The following is a 21,292-nucleotide window of genomic DNA, read 5'->3' as shown; positions in this document are numbered from 1 at the left end:
TTGTACTCTCTCACTCTCAAATAAATACATAAAATATTTTAAAATAAATGAGTAAAAATCAAAATCAATGAAACAAAAATAATTGGTTCTATAAGGAAAAAATCAATACACTGATAAATTCTAGCCAAAGTGATCAGGAGAAACAAAAACAAAAACTGCCATTATAAAGAATGAGAAAGATCACATCACTGCAGATTGCACAGAGGTTAAAAAACTACCAAGGAAATGTTATAAACAAGTTCATAACAAAAAACTTGACAATCCAGATGAAATGTCAATTTCCTTCAAAGATTAAAAACTATCAGGACTCAAAAAGAAACAGACCACAAACAAAATACCTAAAGAATATAAACAAAAGGAAATCAAAACATGTCACTATAAAAAATCAGCTAAACCCAGAAGGCAGCAGTAATGGAGGAAACAAGGGAAAAAACTCTGTAAGACACACGGAAAACAAACAGAAAAAGGTCAGAAGTAAATCCTTCCTAATCAGTAATGATATTAAAGGCAGAGATTAGCAGAATATATAAAAATATAATATATAAATATATACATAAATATATATAAAAGATCCAACTGTATGCTGTCTATAAGAGACTCATATACCAAAGCAAAGATCCCAATAAATATGGAGCAAACATTTACATAACTGAAAGGAGAAATACAGTATTAGTTTTAGATTTTAATATACCACTTTTTTTTTATTAAATTTATTTATTGATTTTTTCAGCAAAACAGTATTCATTGTTTTTGCACAACACCCAGTGCTCCATGCAATACGTGCCCTCCCTATTACTCACCACCTGGTTCCCCCAACCTCCCACCCCTGCCCCTTCAAAACCCTCAGGTTGTTTTTCAGAGTCCATAGTCTCTTATGGTTTGCCTCCCCTTCCAAATTTCCCTCAACTTCCTTCTACTCTCCATCTCCCAATGTCCTCCATGTCACTTGTTATGCTAATATATCACTTTTAATAATAGATAAAACAACCAGAGAGATAAGACAGAAATAGGACTTTTGAACAACAATACAAACCAGTAAGACCCAATAGAACATTCTACCCAACAACATCAGAATAAAGTTTTCTCAAGTCCACATGAAACATTCTCCAGGACAGACCAGATGTTGTCTACAAAACAAGTATTAATAAATTTTAAAAGAGGGGCACCTGGGTGGCTCAGTGAGTTAAAGCCTCTGCCTTCGGCTCAGGTTATGACCCCAGTGTCCTGGGATAGAGCCCCGCATCGCATCGGGCTCTCTGCTCAGCAGGGAGCCTATTTCTCCCTCTCTCTCTGCCTGCCTCTCTACCTACTTGTGATCTCTATCTGTCAAATAAATAAATAAAATTTTTAAAAAAACAAAAAAAAATTTTAAAAGACTAAACTCATATGAAGTATTTTTTATCATAATGTAATGAAACTAGAACAGAAAGAAAACTGGGAAAATGCACAAATTAATACCCTTTTAAACAACAACTAATAGACTAAAGGAGAAATTGTAAGAAAAATCAGAGACTACTTTGAGACAAATGAAAACAGTACACCAAAACTTGAGATGTAGCAAAAGCAGTGCTAAGAGGGAAACTTATTATAGCTATAAACACATACATTATAAGAGAAGAAATATCTCAAATCAATAACCTAAGTTTATACCTTAAGGAACTAGAAAAGAAGAGCAAACTAAGTGCTATAAAAGGAAGGAAATAATAAAGATCAGAACCAAGATAAAGGACAAAGGGAACTGATACACAATAGAGAAAAATCCGTGACCAAGGGCTGGGTTTTTTTTGGATTGTTTTTACAAAAAGATCAACAAAACTGACAGGCTTTTAACTACACTAAGGAAAAGAAGAAGATTCCTATTACAAAACTCAGATATGAAAATGGGGACATTACTACTAATTCTACAGACAAAAGAGATTATAAGAGAATATTATGGACAATTATATACCAATAAGCTGAATAAACTAGATGAACAAATTCCTGAAAACACATAATTGACAAAATTGACTTATCAAAGAAAATAAAATCTGAAGAGACCATTAGTCATCAAAAGCATCCCAACAAAGAAAAGCCCAGGACCAGAAAGTTTCACTGACAAATTCCACCAAATATTTAAAGAGTTAACACCAATCCTCACTTTTCAAAAAATGGAAGAGAAAGGAACACTTTCAAGCTCATTCTAAGAGGCTAGCACTATTCTGATACCAGAACCAGACAAAGATGTTACAAATAAAGAAAACTACAGACCAATATCCCAGAGGAATACTGATGCAAAAATCCCCAGTAAAATACTAGCAAACTTAATTGAGCAGCTAATTAAAAGGATTATATACCATGATAAAGTGAGTTGTACTTTTGTAATATAGGGCTGGTAGATTACAAGCAAATCAATCAAAATAATATATCCCATTAAAGAATGAATGTCGGGGGAAAAACACATGATCATCACAATTCATGCAGAAAAAGCATCTGACAGAACTCAACATCCTTTTATGATTTAAAAAAACAAAACAAAAAAACAATCAACAAACTAAGAACAGAACAAAATTTCCCTAACATGATAAAGGCTATATAAAACTCATAACTAACATATTCACTGGTGAAGGACTGAGAGCTTTTCCCACAGATCAGAACAAGACAAGGACATCTACTCTCACCTCTTCTATTTTACAGAGTACTGGAAGTTCTCGTCAGAGCAATCAGGCAAGAAAAGGAAATAAAAGGCATCCGTACTGGAAAGGAAAAAATAAAATGACTTCTGTTCAAAAACATGATCTTATAGGGTATCATGCTTAGTGAAATAAGTCAATCGGAGAAAGACAACTATCATGATCTTCCTGATATGAGGACGTGGAGATGCAACATGGGGGTTAGGGGGATAGGAGAAGAATAAATGAAAGAAGATGGGATTGGGAGGGAGACAAACCATAAGTGACTCTTAATCTCACAAAACAAACTGAGGGTTGCTGGGGGGGTGGCGGTTGGGAGAGGGGGAGTGGGGTTATGGACATTGGGGAGGGTGTGTGCTATGGTGAGTGCTGTGAAGTGTGTAAACCTGGCGATTCACAGACCTGTACCCCTGGGGATAAAAATACATTATATGTTTATAAAAAAATAAGAAATAAAAATTTTTTTTAAAAAACATAATCTTATATACAGAAAATCCTAATTCTACTACATACATACTTACATACACACACACACACACAAACACACACCCAAAAGAAACAAAAAACCTGTTAGAACAAATGAATTTAGCAAAGTTGCAGGATATAAAATCAACATGCAAAAATCAATTGCATTTCTATACACTAGCAATGAACAATCCAAAAACAAAAATTTAAAAAACCATTCCATTTACAGTAGCATCAAAAAGAAAATAACTGGGAATAAATTTAACCAAGGACTTTTAGGCCTGTACACTGAAAACTACAAAACACTGCTGAAAGAAATAAAAGAAGACATAAGTGGAAAAAGTGTATTTATGAGTTGAAAGACAAAATATTGTAAGATGACAATACTACCCAAAGCAATCTACAGTTTCAACAAAATACCTATAAAAATTCCAACAACTTTTTTTGCAGAGAAGAAAAAACTGATATTCAAATTAATATACAGCAAGCAGTACTGAATAGCAAAACAATACTGGAAAAGAAGAATGAAGTCTAAAGACTCACACTTTCCAACCTCAAAGCTTACTACACATCTACAATAATTAAAGCAGATGGTACTAGCATAAGGACAGACATTTAAACCAATGGAACAGAAGAGATAGCCTAGAAATAAACCCTAACATAGAAAGCCAATTGATTTCCAGCAAAGGAGCCAAGACCATTCAATGGGGAAAGGACAGTCTTTTCAACAAATGGTCCTGGCAACAGTGAATATCCATATATAAAAGAATGAGGTTGGATCTTACCTTCTACCACACACAAAAGTTTACACAAAATGAACAAAGACATGAACGTAAGAACTAAATCTTTAAAATTCTTAAAAGAAATTATTGGGAAAATTTTTCATGACACAGGATGCAGAACTGATTTTTTTTGGGTATGACACCAAAAGCACAGGCAACAACAACAACAAAAAACAGATAAACTGGACTTCATCAAATTTACAAACTTATGTGCATCAGAAGATACTATCAAGAGGACAAGACAAACCACAGAGTAGGAACTATTTGCAAATTATATAGCTGATAAGGGATTAGTATCACTAATACATGAAGAACTATAATTCAAAAACAATAACAAAATAACCTAATTCAAAAATGGGGAAAGGATTTGAATAGACATATATACAAATGGCCAATAAGCACATGAAAAGATGCTAAACATCATTACCCATTAGGAAAATGCAAATCAAAAATCAAAACTACATGAGATACCATTCCTCATACCCATTAAGATAGCTATTTTAAAAAAAATAACAAAAGGTAACAAGGATATAGAGAAACTGGAACCCCTGTGCATTGCTTGTTGGAATGTAAAATGGTAGAGTCACTGTGAAAAATAGTTTGATGTTTCCTCAAAAAGCTAAAAATACAATTACCATATCATGCAGCAATTCCACTCCTGGGTATATACCCAAAAGAAGTAATAGCAGAAACTCAAACAGATACTTGCATAACAATGCTGATAGCAGTATTACTCACACCACAAGGCTGAAGCAACTCAAGTGCCCATGAATAGATGAAGATAAGCAAAATGTGGTTTTTACATATCATGGAACATTATTCAGTCATAAAATGGAATGAAATTCTGATATATGCTACAACACAGATGAACCTTGAAAATATTAAGGTAAGTGAAATAAGCTACTCATAAAAGGACAAATATTGTATAATTCTAGAATAGGCAAATTCATAAAAGCAGAAGACAGAATAAAGTTTCACAGGCTGAGAGGAAAGTGGAGTGAAAGCTATTGTTTAATTGGTACAGAGTTCCTGTCTGAGGTGACGAAAAAGTTCTGAAAACGGATAGTGGTGATGGTTGCAAAACAAAGCAAATATACTTACTGCCACTGAACTGTAAACTTAAAAATGGTTAAAATGGTAAATTTTATGTTTATTTTACCACAATAAAAAATAAATAGGTAACTGGAGAGTCCTGCATCTATTAAAGAAATTGAATCTATGATTAAAAACCTTTCCATGAAAAAAACTTCAGGCCCAGAGTAAATTCTACTGAACATTTAAATAATAATCCATTCTAAACAAACTCCTCCAGAAACATGAAGAGTGAATACTTTCTTAGTCACTGTATCAAATGTACATTACCCTGATACCAAAACCAAAGACATTATAATTAAAAGCTATATAGACTAACATTCTTCATGACTCAGATGAAAATCCTAAACAAAATTTTATCATAACTAATCCAAATATGTATAAGAGAACAACACATCACAACCAAGTGGGTATTATCCTAGGAACAAAAGGTTGACTTAACACTGAAAAAAATCAATAGGGACTTTACTACATTAAACTAAAAAAAGAAACTTCCATATGATCATCATCAAATGCAGGAAATGCACTTAACAAAATCCAACATGCATTCCTGATAACACCTCTCAGCAAACTAGAAACAGAAGGGAAATTTCTCAACCTGATAAAGGGCATCTATGAAAAACATACAGCTAACATCACACTTAATGGTAAAAGACTGAATATTTTTCCTCTTCACACTGGGAACAAAAGACAAATACCAGCCCTCTTCGCTTTTTTAAGAAAAAAAAAAAAAAAAAAATCTTTTTTTTTTTTTAAAGCCAGGGCAGTAAGACAAGAAATAAAAAGAACCCAGATTGGAAAGAAAAAAAATGTAGAAATTCAATGGAACCTACAGGATTAAAAAAAAATTAAATAAAAAAATTCCTAGAACTAGAAGCAAGTTTAGCAAGGTTGGAGGATACAAACAAAATGTTTTTTAAAAATCTATTGTATTTCTATATATCATCAATGAACAAAAGATTCTTTTTTAAATTTTAACATTTTTAATAAAACTCTATTAAATATTTAGGGCTAAATCTGACAAAAGATGTAAAAGACATATAACCACTCTGAAATAAATTTTGAAAGACCCAAATGACTGGAGACATATAATTTGTTCTGTGATTGTAAGACTCAATGTTGTTAAAAGGTCAATTCTCCCCCCAAATTGATCTATATAGGATCTATAAAAATCCTAGAAGGCTTTTATTTTTAAATCAACAAACTGATTCTAAAATTCATTGGGAAATACAGACACCAGAGCCAAAATAACTCTGAAAAAGTAACAGAACTCTTAGACTAAGAATACATGACTTCTAGGCCTACTATAAAGCTACAGAAATCAGGACAATGAAGCACTGACATAGACAAATAGATTAATGGGATAGAAGAAAGTCCAGAAATAGACTCACCATATATAAACAACCAAGTTTTTAGAAAGGCGCAAAAGCAATGCAGTGCAGAAAGGACTTTCAACAAAAACTATTTTCAACAAATAGTTTTAGAACATATTAGGGGAAAAAAAAAAGAAAAGAACATCGATTCATATACTTTACACTGTATACAAAAATTAATTCAAAATGAATCACAGACCTAATGTAACACATGAAACTATACAACTTCTAGAGGAAAACACAGAGAAAAATCACAGCAATGCTCTGTTAAGCAGAAAATGTAACACTGAAAACACTGATTAGAAAAAATTGACAAATTGGATTTATCAAAACAATAAACTTCTGCTTTTAGAAATAAACTGTTAAAAGAATGACAAGAGGAGCCGCAGTCCAAGAAAATATCAGCAAAGCATATATCATGTAATAAGGGGTTCGTATGCATAATATATAAGAACTCTCAAAACTCAACAATAAGAAAAAATTTAAAAATGAACAAAAGATTTATTCACATCACACACACTCAAAATACTGCTCAATAGATAGTAAATAAGAACTTTTTAAAAAGACTTTTATTTTTACTTATTTGTTTGACAGAGAGAGACAGAATACAAGCAGGCAGAGCAGCAGACAGAGGGAGAGGGACAAAGCAGGATCCCTATGAGCAGGGAGCCCGATGCAGGACTTGATCCCAGGACACTGGGATCATGACCTGAGCTGAAGACAGACGCTTAACGGACTGAGCCAACCAGGTGTCCCAGCAAATAAGAACTTTAAAGACACTCAACATCACTGGTCATTAGACAATGCAAATTAAACCACAATGAGACTACCAACACATACATACCTATAAGAATGGTTAAATTTTTAAAGTCTAATTATGCTAGGTATAACAGGTGAGGATGTGGAAACAGGAACTTTTATATACTGCTAGTAGATATGTAAAATGACATAATCACTTTATTAAGAAATGGATGAACTATTTTCCAAATTTAAACATGCATTTACCATATGATCCAGCAATCCTATTACTGGGTATTTACTCTAAAGAAATAAAAATTTATATTCATATAAAATCCTATCCCTAAATGTTTACTACAGGTCTATTCATAACCACCAAAAACTGGAAACTATCCAATATCCTATAAAAAGTGGACGTGAAACATCCACAAAATGGAATATAACCCAGCAGTAAAAAGAAACAAACTACTGGCATGCAAGAACTTGGGTACAGCTCAAAGGCAATATGCTAAGGGGAAAAAAAGTCTGAAAAGTTTACATTAGATATTCAATTTATAGGACATTCTCAAAAAGATAAAGTTATAGTGATGAAGACTGGCCAGTGGTTGCCAGAGGCTAGAGGCAGGGGAAAAGTATGACTAAAAAGACACTAGTTTTTTAGAATGATGGAACTGTTTCATATCCTGACTGTAGTAATGATTAAATAACTATATGCATTTGTATAACACATGTTAAAATTTTAAAAACTATGTACCAGAAAGGGGTCAATTTTACTGTATGGTAATTAAAAAAAAAACACTGTCTATTCTTACACTAGGAATATAAAATATAAAAAATATTTTCTAAAAGAATAAATTATCGGAGAACATGTATTACAAAATTTCTGCTTCTTTCTGATTTACAATTTACTTTGCTACTAAGTCCAAGACTGATTCTGTAAAACTGTTCCATGTGCTTTTGAAGTAATGAGTTCTTCACTCAAAAGATTTGACTGGGGCACCTTCATGGCCCAGTTGGTTAAGGGACCAACTCTTGGTTTCCGCTCAGGTCATGATCTCAGGGTCATGAGATCTGAGCCTTGTGTCAGACTCCACATTTAGCACAGAGTCTGCTTAAGACCCTCTCCCTCTCCTTCTGCCTCTTCCACCCCCATCCTATCCCCCTACCCCAGCCAGGATCTCTATCTCGATTAAATAAATAAATCTTAAAAAAAAAAAAATGTGTTGACTAAGGGGTGTCTGGCTGGCTCTGTCAATAGAGCATGCAACTCTTGACCTTGGAATGGCAAGTTCAAGCCCCACGGTGGATGTAGGGATTTTTAAAATCTTAAAAAAAAAAAAAAATCTATTAATTATGTTATTCTATTTTCCTATGGTCTCATTTGTGTCTTTTGGATCTATTTAATTATGAAAGAGATTTAACAAGTCTCCTAATATAACTGCATTTTCATCAGACTCTCATGCTTTGAAGAGGTTTTGCTCTTATACATAACATCTATGTTTGGTTCCTACTTGTTATGATTGTTACAGCTACTTTGTTAATTAACTGGGCCTCTCATTATTACATACTATCTTATTTCATTATATCCAGTGCACTAACCTTAAATTCTACTCTAAATTACATTATATTACCACCTCTGCTTTTATATTGTTGCATTTGCCTGGCTCATCCCTTTATTTTCAACCTTTCGTTATTTAAGTACTCTTCAATTCCATCTGACAATGTGAGTTACTAGAATTGGACTTATTCACATGTAATTAACTGACATATTTTAATTCTGTTGCTTCCTTCTTCTGTTCAACATTTTTGACATTCTGTTCAAACCTGTGTTTGATCCTTTTTATTTCTGTATTACTACGTCGTGATTAAAAGAATACCAAGTTAGAAGTTAGGAGGATGGGTTTAGTATCTGCTCTCACTGAGGTCTAGATAGGCAGAAGCTTAACCTCCTTAAGTCAGTTTCCTCCTTCTCATCAAGGAATATAAAAATTCCTGCTTTACCTGCTAGTTATTTTGGAAGGAGGGAGGGTGAGAACATCGGGGTAAGATGACATCAAGAGGGGTACTATAAAAGCTTTAAGGATCCCATGGAGAAACGATTATGAGAACCTAGATCCCCAAAACTGAGTTTATAAACTTTAAAAGTATCAACAATAAAATGAGGTAAGTGCTCTGCTACCCCAGAGGACAGAGTAAATATATTTTAAGAGTTGAGAAGGAGGGAAAGCTGGGCATGAGAAAAGATGTACAAAACCTTATGAAGATTAAAGTTTCTGAGATGAAGCCAGGGCTTTTTTGATGACTACCTAAAGGGAGATATACAGTATAATGGTTTTATGGCAAAAAGTAACAGCGAGATAAAAAATGTTTAGGGAGGGGCGCCTGGGTAGCTCAGTTGTTAAGCATCTGCCTTCGGCTCAGGTCATGATCCTAGGGGCCTCGGATTGAGCCCCCCATCGAGCTCCCTGCTCAGCAGCAAGCCTACTTCTCCCTCTCTACGTCCCCTGCTTGTGTTCTCTCTCTCTCTCTGTCAAATAAATAAATAAATAAATAATCTTAAAAAAAAAAAAAAAGGTAAAAAGGAGAGAAAGAAAAAAATGAAGAATTTCTCAAACAATTAAATAAATATATTCCTCAGGGTGCCAGAGTGGCTCAGTCAGTTAATGTCCAACTCTAGATTTCAGTTCAGGTCATGATACCAGGGTTGTGAGATCAAGCCCTGCATCAGGCTCTGCACTGAGTGTGGAGCCTGCCTAAGATTTTCTCCCTCTCCCTCGGCTCCTCCTCCCACTTGCACGTGCTCTCTCTTCTCTCTCAAATAAATAAAAAAAATCTTTAAAGAAAAAGTAGAGAACTTGTTCCAAATTTTAATTTAAAGAAATAAATTTTCTAATTTTTTTTATTTGAAAAATGTTTTACTCACAGCACTTTGTATTCTCAGCCACCTAAAACAAGGTACATTAAAAAATAAAAAACTTTTAAAAAATAAAAATTAAAAACTCTAATATGAAGCAAATTTTGCCAATTTAATAAGCTTATATAAAATTAGTGTAACTAATTTCCACAAGCAGAAAAAGAAACCTGATGCCTTTTGTTTTTCCAAACATCCCCTTGAAGCAAAAACAAAAAACCCAGTCAAAATATTCTTATCTGTGTGTGTGTTTGTTGTGTATATGTGTATTTATTTTTATGTCAGAAATATTATCTTGGATTATACCTTTAAATATTTGTTGTCTCATTCTATTTCTTCTTCTGAGTTTCAAATATACATATGCTGAATTTCCTTTTCTAATTTCCATATCATTTTTTCTCTCCAATGTGTTTTAACATTTTCATTCATTTTGGTAAATTCTACCCACTTCTTCCATCTTTAGCTTCTATAGTCTTTTATTTTGTTTTTCACAATCTCTACAATCCCTTGTGATACTTCTAATTTCACCTTTATTTCAGTGATGGTTTCATTTTCTTACCTTATTTTCTTTCCTCTCCATCAGCCTACACTGCAGTCTCACTATCTCTTCCTGAACTCTTGTACCACTGCTTTGTGCTTTCAGGGGTAAATACTTCCAAAAACTGTCTTACATTCATAGCAAAACAGCAAGGCATGATTTTCATCTTCTCTACAGAAATATTTCTTCTGCTGAGTTTTCATCTGTCCGTTGTTTTCTGCTTTCCTTCTTTCTTTATGATTCTTGAGTGGTCAGGGTGGCCTTTAGCTGAAATCCTTTTCATAATTCATCTTTAAAGGAGGTGAAGTTTTTCTGGACATGCTATTTGTAAGAGATTCATGCAGAAGGCTACAGTGGTTCTAGTTCTTGACCATCAAAACTATGTTTTGGTTCAAGGTTTCATATGCGAATCATTTAAGTTTTTCTGTTTGTTTTTTTACTTTTCAACAACCAATGGAGAGAGGCAGCCTTGAGGTTTTCACAATGAAAAGCCATTACTTCCCCTACTGCTTCAGAGACAGACAAACGTAAAAATGTCTTGTTTGTGTGATTCTTTATTTGGCTTCATCTCCCCAACTTCTTAGAATCAAACTCCTGCCATTAGCTTAAAACAAAACAAAACAAAACAAACACAAGAAAACCCATTTTGCTTTTGCAAACAAGGGATTTAGGCTTTGCATCTCAGGGTGGGCCTGTCAGGGTCATGAAGCTTCTCTTGCTGGTTCCAGGCTCTGCAGTTGTGGCATACTCACTCTACTTCTTCCCACATACAGCCTGCTTAGGCTCACTGCCTATGGCAGCCATTCCACCTATTTTGTGGCCTGGGGTTTTTAGCTTTCTTCTATTTTAGTGGAATATGGGGTTTGTGTTTTAGTTTGTCCCTCTCTTTGTTGTTATTCTAGTTAACCACCAGAAAGCAAAAGAAGAAAATGCCAACTTTACTGTACTGTCCTCGGATTCAAAATCCACGAATTATGTTGAAAGAATATTTTATACAAGACTGAAACCTGAATGTCTCACTCTATTACTGAAAGATGAAGGTGTGCTTTCCTATCGGACAGCTCTGTACAGAAGAATGAAGCCTGACCATTCTCTTACACCATACACAAAGATAAACTTGAAATGGATAAAAGATCTTGACATGAGGCAGGAAATCTATCAAAATCCTAGAGGAGAATGCAGGCAGTAACCTCTTCGACATCGACCTCAGCAACTTCTTTTAAGACATGTCTCCAAAGGCAAAAGAAAAGCAAAAAGGAACTTTTGCAAAGGAAACAAAAGCAAAAAGGAACTTTTGCAAAGGAAACAGTCAACAAAACAAAAAGGCAACCCATGGAATGGGAGAGGATATTCGCAGTGACACTACAGACAAAGGGCTGGTATCCAAAATCTATAAAGAACTCCTCAAACTCAACACCCCCAAAACAGATAATCATATGAAAAAATGGGCAGAAGACATGAACAGACACTTCTCCAAAGAAGATACACAAATGGCTATCAGACATGAAAAAATGTTCATCATCATTAGCCATTAGGGAGACTGAAATCAAAACCACATTGAGATACCACCTTACACCAAGTTAGAATGGCCTAAATCAACAAGACAGTAAACAACAAGTGCTGGAGAAGATGTGGAGAAAGGGGAACCCTGTTACACTATTGGTGGGAATGCAAGTTGGTGTAGAGACTTTCGAAAACAGTGTGGAGATACCTTAAGGAATTAAAAATAAAGCTCCCCTAGGACCCTGCAATCGCACTATTGGGTATTTACCCCAAAGATACAGATGTAGTGAAAAGAAGGGCCATCGGTACTCCAATGTTTATAGCAGCAATGGCCACAATCGCCAAACTGTGGAAAGAGCCAAGATGCCCTTCAACAGACGAATGGATAAAGAAGATATGGTCCATATATACAATGGAATATTACGCCTCCATCAAAAAGGGTGAATACCCAACTTTTGTATCAACATGGACAGGATTGGAGGAGATTATGCTGAGTGAACTAAGTCAGGCAGAGCGAGTCAATTATCATATGGTTTCACTTACTTGTGGAGCATAAGGAATAACATGGAGGACATGGGGAGAAGGAAAGGAGAAGGGAGTTGGGGGAATTCAGGAGGGGGAGACGAACCATGAGAGACCGTGGACTCTGAGAAACAAACTGAGGGTTTTGGAGGGGAGAAGGGAGGAGGTTTGGCTGAGCTTGGTGGTGGGTATTAAGGAGGGCACGTATTGCATGGAGCACGGTGTGGTGCATAAACAATTAATTTTGGTATACTGAAAAAATAAAACAAAACTTAAAAATATGATAAAAAAAAAAGAAAGAAAGAAAAAAGAAAAAAAAAGGTGTGCTTTCCTTACTATTTTACCAGTAAAATACTAATTTACCACAAAACACTAATTTTTACAAGGCTATTAGCAACTGAACTAATTGTTTTAGTTTAAGAGTTCGTGTGTATATTAGTTACAACCTCAGGCAGAAAATAATCTGATGCCTAAATGTAAAAGATACCTTCCAAGACCCAGAGCCCATTTGGGGAACAAATTATATACGTCATTAGTAAGCCACAATCTTAGTATTTATTTTTAAAGCAGACAAAGCCTTTTTAACAATGAGGACAATACATAATTTGTCATTGTCCAACTCTCCAGATTTCATTTGGGTTTGAAATGAAGACAGATAACTTTGTATTATATATTGATCATTCCCTTAGTAAAATTTTAACTCTAGGCAAATTCATTTTTCTGCCAGTTACAACTCTTCTACTCCTTGCTATCCATTGCTAGGCATGTACTGAGTGAAATGAAGTTTTATTACTAATTGTTTAAAGAACATAGGGCTCCCTGCTCAGTGGGGAGCCTGCTTCCTCCTCTCTCTCTCTCTCTCTCTCTCTGCCTGCTTGTGATCTCTGTCAAAAAAAAAAAAAAAAAAAAAAAAGAATCTTAACAAATAATATATCAAAGCCAAATTAAAATAGATTTTAAATTACTAGTGCTTTAAATGATTTCTTTTGACACACATAAAAGTAAATCTGTAAAAGTTAATATGCCACACAAAGGCTAAATAATGCCTTGGGATAACCTATTAAACATTTAGAGGCACTATGAGTTCATATTGATAAAAAGAAACAAAAAAGATCTTCCTTGCAGAATTCTAAATAAAAAATATAGACAGAATGATGGAATCTAAAAAATCACTGTTTGACAACCACCATACTTAGAATGACAGGGTGACACTTTAAAGAAACTGGGCATGTATCGCCTTAAGTAACCAAAGTCCTATCACCAATCATGATACAAATATATGGTACAAATACACACCATGCTCTGAGAAGCACTTTGTGGAATTCCCACCAAAAATCCATAAGCTGAATCTAACCACGAGGACATATTTGACAGATGCAACTGAAGGATAATCTACACAACTGAGCTGGTATGTACTCAATAATGTCAAGGCCAGGAAAGACAAAAGAAAGATCAAAGAACTGCCCAGATTAAGACAGTGAAGAGAAATAACAACTAAACTCAGTTGTGATCATGGACTGGATCCTGGACCAGAAATAATTTTTTTCTTTTGCTAAGTAAGACATTAGGAGGACAATTAATGAAATCTGTCTGTATACAGCAGAACTATATCCAAGTTCATTCAGGAAATACACATTAAAATATTTAGAGGTTAATCTTGTCTGCAATTTTACTCTAAATTCAAAAAAAAAACAAGAACACTGTGTGTATGTGTGTGTGTGTGTGTGTGTGTGTATTTAGAGAGAGCATGACAAGCATATGAGATAAATATTAACATTTGGGGACATATAAGAATTCTTGTACTATTTTTACAACTTTTCTCTAGTATGAAATTACTTAACATTTGAAAAAAAGAAAAAAATACAAATCCACACACACAATAAATGAAAACAAAGCCAGTTAAGAGAAACTCTTTATTTTCCTTAATAATAATGCTAGGATCATATTTATTACATTCCACTCAACAGATCATGAAATTTTAGAGCTGTAAGAAAAACACATTGTCTCTCACCAAAACTCTTCCATTTATCGGTGAAAACAGTGAGGTTAAAGGACTTCCTCAAGATCTAGACAACTGGTTTAAGGCAGAGCCAAGACCACTCTCCTACTCTGACTCAGCTCTTTCACAATGCAAGCTGTCTCTTGATACCTTCATATTGTCATCTACTCCCTGAACACGGGATACACACACTAACTAGCTCAATCTTCTCATATATTCTAGTGAGCTAATGGGGCAAACCACTTTCCAGCAATCTAAATTTCATTTTAAAAAGGCATTTAGGTATTATTGCTCCTAATGATATTTAATAACTAATGTCAGTAAACATGTGAGTTCACAATATACGCAGGATATAGTAGCAAATGCTAAAAACGCAGAATTAACACACTCTACTATTACATGATACTGGTAGGTCCGTGATGATAGACACTGAGTCCATATAATTCATCATTATAACCCCACCCTTAGGAGAGTGCCTGACAGACAATAAATACTCGGATAACTGTACGTTGCTAAATGAAAGGCAATCCATAGTACAAGAAAAAATGTATGTACAGACAATCGTAATATCCACGGTGTTAACCAAGTGCCATGAAACAACAAATGAATTATTTTTGCTTGATGAGATCTACAAAGACTCCAGAAATGCAATGAAACCAGTTAAGCCTGGAAAGACAAAGAATTCAAAAGACATGGAAGCAACGGGGTGGTAGATGGAGGGTAGAAAAAGTTACATAAAACATACTTAAGGCAAGAAAATACCTGGCATTTCTACTGAACTTTAAACATAGGCTTACCTATCGTTGCGGCAAGTTCTGGATCAAAAGTATCATCTGTGAACCTCAAGAGTAGGCTAAAAAAGATGTTAAAAAAAGAGAGATTAGAAATCTGTCTTTTCTCCTAACCATTTCATAAATGTTCATGATTATTATATTTTGTCACAAATTAGACAAAGATAATGGGCGCCTGAGTGGCTTAGTCGTGATCCCAGAGTTCTGGGATCAACCCCCGACATTGGGCTCCCTGCTCAACAGCGAATCTGCTTCTCCCTCTGCCCCTCACCCTATTTGCGCTTGCTCTCTCGTTCAAATAAATAAAATCTAAAAAACAAAGAGCCTCCTTTAAACAATAAATTAGACACAGATAAGAATAGCTGATGTAGGTCTGCTCCCACAAATACTGCCTCACTGTAGGTACATAAAGAGGGTTTAAATTATTGGAAAGGCAATGAAAGAATCCCAAGAGCAAAGCAGTTTAATTACTATACTCCCCATGCTCTCTTACACAATTCCCAAGTATGAAAAGATTTGGGTTTGGGTTTGGTTTTGATTGTTTAATTGTAATGGTATATCCATGTGAGAAAATGGAATCAGCAATATGTCAAACTGCAACTTGGACAAAAGGGGTGAAAATCAGTCTCTTGGAATGCAACAAATTAATTTTTTGTTTAAATCTGATGCGTACTACACTCTGAATTCAAGTGAAACAGAAAGCTGTGAAAATCTATCACTTGGTAACAAGTAGTAGTAGGACTACTACCTAAGCGGGAAGAAAACACATAGTTAAAAGTGAAGGTAGATCACACGAGAGCCAGAAGAGGTATACTCTAGCAATGCTAGACTGGGTGTATGAAATCAAGTACGAAGAGGGAGTTCTGAAAGCGTTTATTAAAAAAAAAAAAAAAAAGAATGGAAAGAACTGCTCCACATTTTGAAAAGTTAATGCCAGCAAAAAAAATGCAAGAAAATTAATCGAAGACAACAGCCATGGTTATGGTGAGCAATAAGAAGGACTAAACTGGGGCGCCTGGGTGGCTCAGTGGGTTAAAGAAGGACTAAACCTAGGAAATAGTAAAGAACCTAGAAAAAAAGAGGTGAAATAATAGCAAAAGACACCATATGAGCAGGAATTTAAGAAACAAGACAGAGGATCATAGGGGAAGAGAGGAAGAAATGAAACAAGAAGAAACCAGAGAGGGAGACAAACCATAAGAGACTCTTAATCATGGGAAACAAACTGAGGCTCACTGGGCAGAAGGGAAATGGAGAGACGGGTAACTGGGTGAAGGGCACTGGGGAAGGTGTGTGTTGTAATGAGCACATACAATAAGACTGATGAATCAAAGACCTGTATCCCTGAAACAAATAATACATTATATGTTACTTAACTGAATTTAAAATTTTTTCTAAAAGGACACCATATGAGTACTCAAAGATCTTATATATCCCAGAATTATTTATTTAATATAAGGTGGAAGTGTCAATTATTAGAAGCTCTTCAAAAATGCAGTTTAAGCTTTTGTTAAAGCCCTAGATTTATAAAATTAATCAATCTTCATTCACATTATCTCCTTCAATAGGACAAGACTGTTTTATCGACCCGCATGCATTAACAAAATCAAGGATATAGCTATCAGATGTCTGAAATGCAAAAAAAAATTATGCATATTTCTGTAGGCTGTAATTATTACTGCTAGAGATTTTTTTTTCCCCAGAGTATAATGCAACACATTAATGGCCTTTTGGTATTCAAAATCCAGTGCATTAATTGTATTTAAAAGATTAACTCTCCCTTTTTTGGTTTTGCTTTCTTGTGTCTATCATGAAACCAGCACCACAAAAGTGAAATAAATAGCAGATTTTTCACTTAACATTGTACCCTCTTGACTATAACTTTGTTTATTCCAATGTGAGTCAGGTGACAACACTAACAAGAATCTTAAAAGACTGCACTTGTCAAAAATTTTCTTCTCTCCCCAACAGTAAGTTTTTAAATTAACAAAAGTAAAAATTTCACTAAGAATTTAGTTACTCATATTTTAAGAATGGAAAAGGTAAGTATCCATACTTAGTCACCACACTAAATAGTATTACATAAAAGTAGCAGTGGCAGTAGTAATAAAAATACCAGAATAATACAAATAATAACAATGGTATTGGCCATTATTTATTGAACATCAACAATGTGCCAGACACTTGAGCCAGCATTTCTTCTTACATAATCGCTAATCTTTATGATAATCCTTGTCATTGACGGTCCCTTGTCAGGAAAGCCAGGGAACTGATACGGTCCAAAGCAACAAATTTTAATACTGGCTCTAAATGTAAGGAGATCTTAGCCAGGGGTATACTGTTAGCTGGAAATGTATTCAAAACTCAATGTGCTGCTTTTTTCTAGGCAGAGAGTCTATTTCGCTGTTAAAATTTTTAAAGACTCCACTCTTAACCACAGAAAATGGTTAAGAACCATGCTTTAAAGGATATTTGGTTAAGCATTCATATTTTCAATGTCAAAGGAACAAAACACTCTCCACACAGAGCTACAGGTACAAGGAATAACTACCTCCATATCATTTAGAGGAAACCAAATTTATAATAAGCAGTGTGATCATAAATAGTCTGCATTTCTTAATTTACACCTGAAATTGGCCAAAAAGGATGTGGATACACAGAGACACAGAAGGACAGCAATTTAATTAACAGAAGGTCTCTATAATCCCTCCCAGTTTCTGAAACACTTTGCTACTTCTTTACTTCACCATGGCTAGCCACAGAATCAGAGCATCTTACACATTTAGCGTTAGATAAGGTTTGAGGGATTTCTATTCCAACCTCCTTTTTCAAATAAGAAAAGAACACCTAGAGTGTTCAAGTATCACAAACAAGGTCACACGAGTGGCAACACCAGTTTCATAATCTTGATCTCCTGGCTGCTACCACACATGCTCATCACACTCCAACAGTCTGAAATAAACTGGAAAAATAACCCACTCATTTCAATTACTTAAGATGTCTTTCTTAAGATGTCCTTTCTCATGCAACAATACAAATGGTATTTCACTTCCCTTAACTCTACATCTGTAAAGAAACAAACTTACTGGTCAGAACAACCCTTACAGATTATATCCCAGACAAATGTTTGTGTACTAACTCACCTTAAAAAGAACAGGCTTCTGTGTTAGTAGAGTCATTTATTCTCATCATACCCAAAAAGAATAAGTGTTCAAGGTTGTTTTCCATAGCAGGGCACATGCACCAATAATGTTCATCTAGCTAGAAAAATAAGCCGACTTTCTCCCTAAACATAATCCTTTCTTGAAAGAGGTAAAGGTTAAAATTTTGCAGTGAGAAGCTGAAAATTCACCATTAAGTACTGAGAAAAGTTTGGAGCAGATTCGATCCAAACAAGTTTGTCTGAAGGGAGGGAACTAAGGAAACCGATAAATCCGCTTAACTGATTTAGCACTAAAGGAAAAACCTCAATTACATAAACACTCTAAACTTCCAGAAAATTTTAACACGGTTAACTGGTCATCCATCCAATACCTTTAGGAAAATGCTGCCAACCAAACTTGGATGGGGTTGAACTACGTGAAGTGACATTCAACCATTCCTGACTTCAAAATCAGCCATTTCATATGCCTTAACCTAAATGAGGATCACATCTCAAGAAAGAAAGATCACGAGGCTATAGAAGTCCTATTCAGACAATGCTCAAAATATTAGCTTTTTATCCCTCAAACAGTGATCATGAAAAGTACTTTATTCAGTCCTTATTTTTTTGAAGATTTTATTTATTTCTCTGAGAGAGAGAGAGAGAGCGCATGAGCCAGGGGAGGGGCAGAGAAGCAGACTCTCCTCTGAGCAGGGAGCCTAAGGCAAGGCCAATCTGAAGGCTCTGGGATCATGAACTCTAGGATCCTGGACTCAGCAGAAGGCAGACGCTTAACCAACTAAGCCACCCAGGTGCCCTATTCAGTCCTTTAAATAATGCATACATACACACTCCCCATACTATTTTGCTACCCCACGGTATTTCATTAATTCATTCCTTGTTATGTACAAGTCCCTCATCCAATATACACTGAGGTAAATGAGAAAAATTAGAAAATTATTAAATGAGAAAAATTAGGAAGCGTACTGTCACACTTTTAAAGTATAAAAAATTGCAGAACATATTACAGAACAAAATTCAAATTAAAGAAGTACAACTTGGGGCATCTGGGTGACTCAGTCGCTAAGCGTCTTCCTTCGGATCGGGTCATGATCCCAGGGTCCTAGGATGGAGCCCCGTATAGGGCTCCCTGCTCAGCGGGAAGCCTGCTTTTCCCTCTCCCACTCCCCCCTGCTTGTGCTCCCTCTCTTGCTGTGTCTCTTATCAAATAAAGAAACAAAGTCTTTTAAAAAAAAAAGGTCCAACTTGTAGCGATCTGAAAGATAACTTTAGCAGCAGATGTAGCTAAAATATTAAATTACAGCTCCTGGAATTGGAATATTGTTTAAAAATCAAGACAGCCAAGAATATAACCTAGTAATCATCATCATCATCATCAGATGGCAAGGAGAACTTTACCTGGAGAACTTTGTTCTAAGGCTTGGATGAAATCACAACCCGCTTGCAACACTCACTGGGCGTCATTGTTCTTACCTGATACTCAACTACTATCAATTATTCTTTTCCCTCCAGAAAAAGTCAAGAAAGAATACACACAACACTGATTTGCTCTTTCATCTCTAAACGATGCGGCAGAATGCGAAGGAACAATGCCACTTTGTTCTCAAAGGCGGTCCAGAGCTTAAACTCTAGCATCTCCGACTAAAGCGAATTACTCAAGCCGTCAGAAGACCAAAGAGTTCTTCTTCCACAGCTGACTCAGAGGCAACGCGAGAAGCGGCAATGGGCGGCACCGAAACAGGCCAGGAATGTGACCCACGGCGTCGCGAAACTTCCTGAGTGGAATACTACGTAGTCAGAGAAAGCCTGACAGAAGAACCGAAGTGCTGAAGTTACAACTCAACTCGCGGGGTGACAGTGAACCTGAACCCCAGGGCCGAGTCCGGGCTCCGCTCGCGGCCACACTCGGGCCGGAACCCGCCCGCCACGCCCTGAGCTCCTCGGCCGCGAAGCCGCCGACCGAGAGGCGGCCCTCGGAATTGTTTTTGTCTTTGGTACGACAGGACGGGAACGTATCCAGACAAGTCGGGCCTGCCAGGGGCCGACAACCAGGCGGGCGCTAGGGGCAGGGGCTGCAGGACAGCGCGGCGGAGAGGCCCGGGAGAACCAGCAGAGGCCGCCCCCAGCCCGGCCCGCACCGGCCGCCGCCTTTACCGTTCCCGACGCGGCCCAGCAGACAGCTGCCACGGAGACACAGAGAGCCCCGCCGCCCTCGTCACCGCCCGCAGACCCGCCTCACCTAGACTTGCCCACGCCACTCTCGCCGATGATGAGGATCTTCAGGGTGGTCAGCACGTCCTCGTCCATCCTGACGCTGCTCCTCTCTGAGTCCAGCTGGCCACCCCGTTCCGGTTCTCAACCCTTCACCGGAGAGAGGTGCCCGCGCATGCGCAGCGCTGCACGTCTGCCACCTTCCTTTCTCCCCGGGTGTTTAGGTTGCAGAAGCCCCGGTCGCCCCAGTTCCGCCTTAGGGAAGCTCTGCGTCTGCGCAAACTCAGTGTCCCAGCGTCTTTCCGGAGAGCTTATTCATCCTCTGCGCAAGCGCAGAGGGGAAGGGCCGCGTGTGATTTCGCCCTGGTTTGTAGGCGGTTACGCCTCCCCTGCCCTAACCTAACCCTCCTTCAGTGGTGTACTTGGGAAAGGACTGAGCTGGCAGAGCATAACGCTCTTTTATTTCAGCAGCTGCTCGTAACAGGTGCATTGCAGTAGGAAAAGCTTGTGCTTGAAGGCAGATATCTTAAATTTA

General features: G+C 36.5%; 1 protein-coding gene across 1 annotated transcript in view; it reads right to left on the bottom strand.

Moving 5' to 3' along the window:
- The window catches only part of RAB18 (RAB18, member RAS oncogene family), a 38,328-nt gene extending 17,319 nt beyond the window's left edge, over window positions 1-21,009 (bottom strand). The window contains exons 1-2 of the mRNA XM_046012797.1: window positions 20,786-21,009; window positions 15,390-15,445 (exon numbers count right to left, since the gene is read on the bottom strand). Coding sequence (XP_045868753.1) covers window positions 15,390-15,445; window positions 20,786-20,853 — 124 coding nt within the window. The 5' untranslated portion in view covers window positions 20,854-21,009. The remainder of the gene's footprint in view (window positions 1-15,389; window positions 15,446-20,785) is intronic.
- Between the last annotated feature and the right edge of the window lie 283 nt (window positions 21,010-21,292).

Source organism: Meles meles, chromosome 7 (genome assembly GCF_922984935.1).
Source record: "Meles meles chromosome 7, mMelMel3.1 paternal haplotype, whole genome shotgun sequence".
Classification (NCBI taxonomy): Eukaryota; Metazoa; Chordata; class Mammalia; order Carnivora; family Mustelidae; genus Meles; species Meles meles.
Note: the sequence above shows the minus strand (reverse complement) of the source record. Positions and strands in the feature narration are given on the sequence as shown.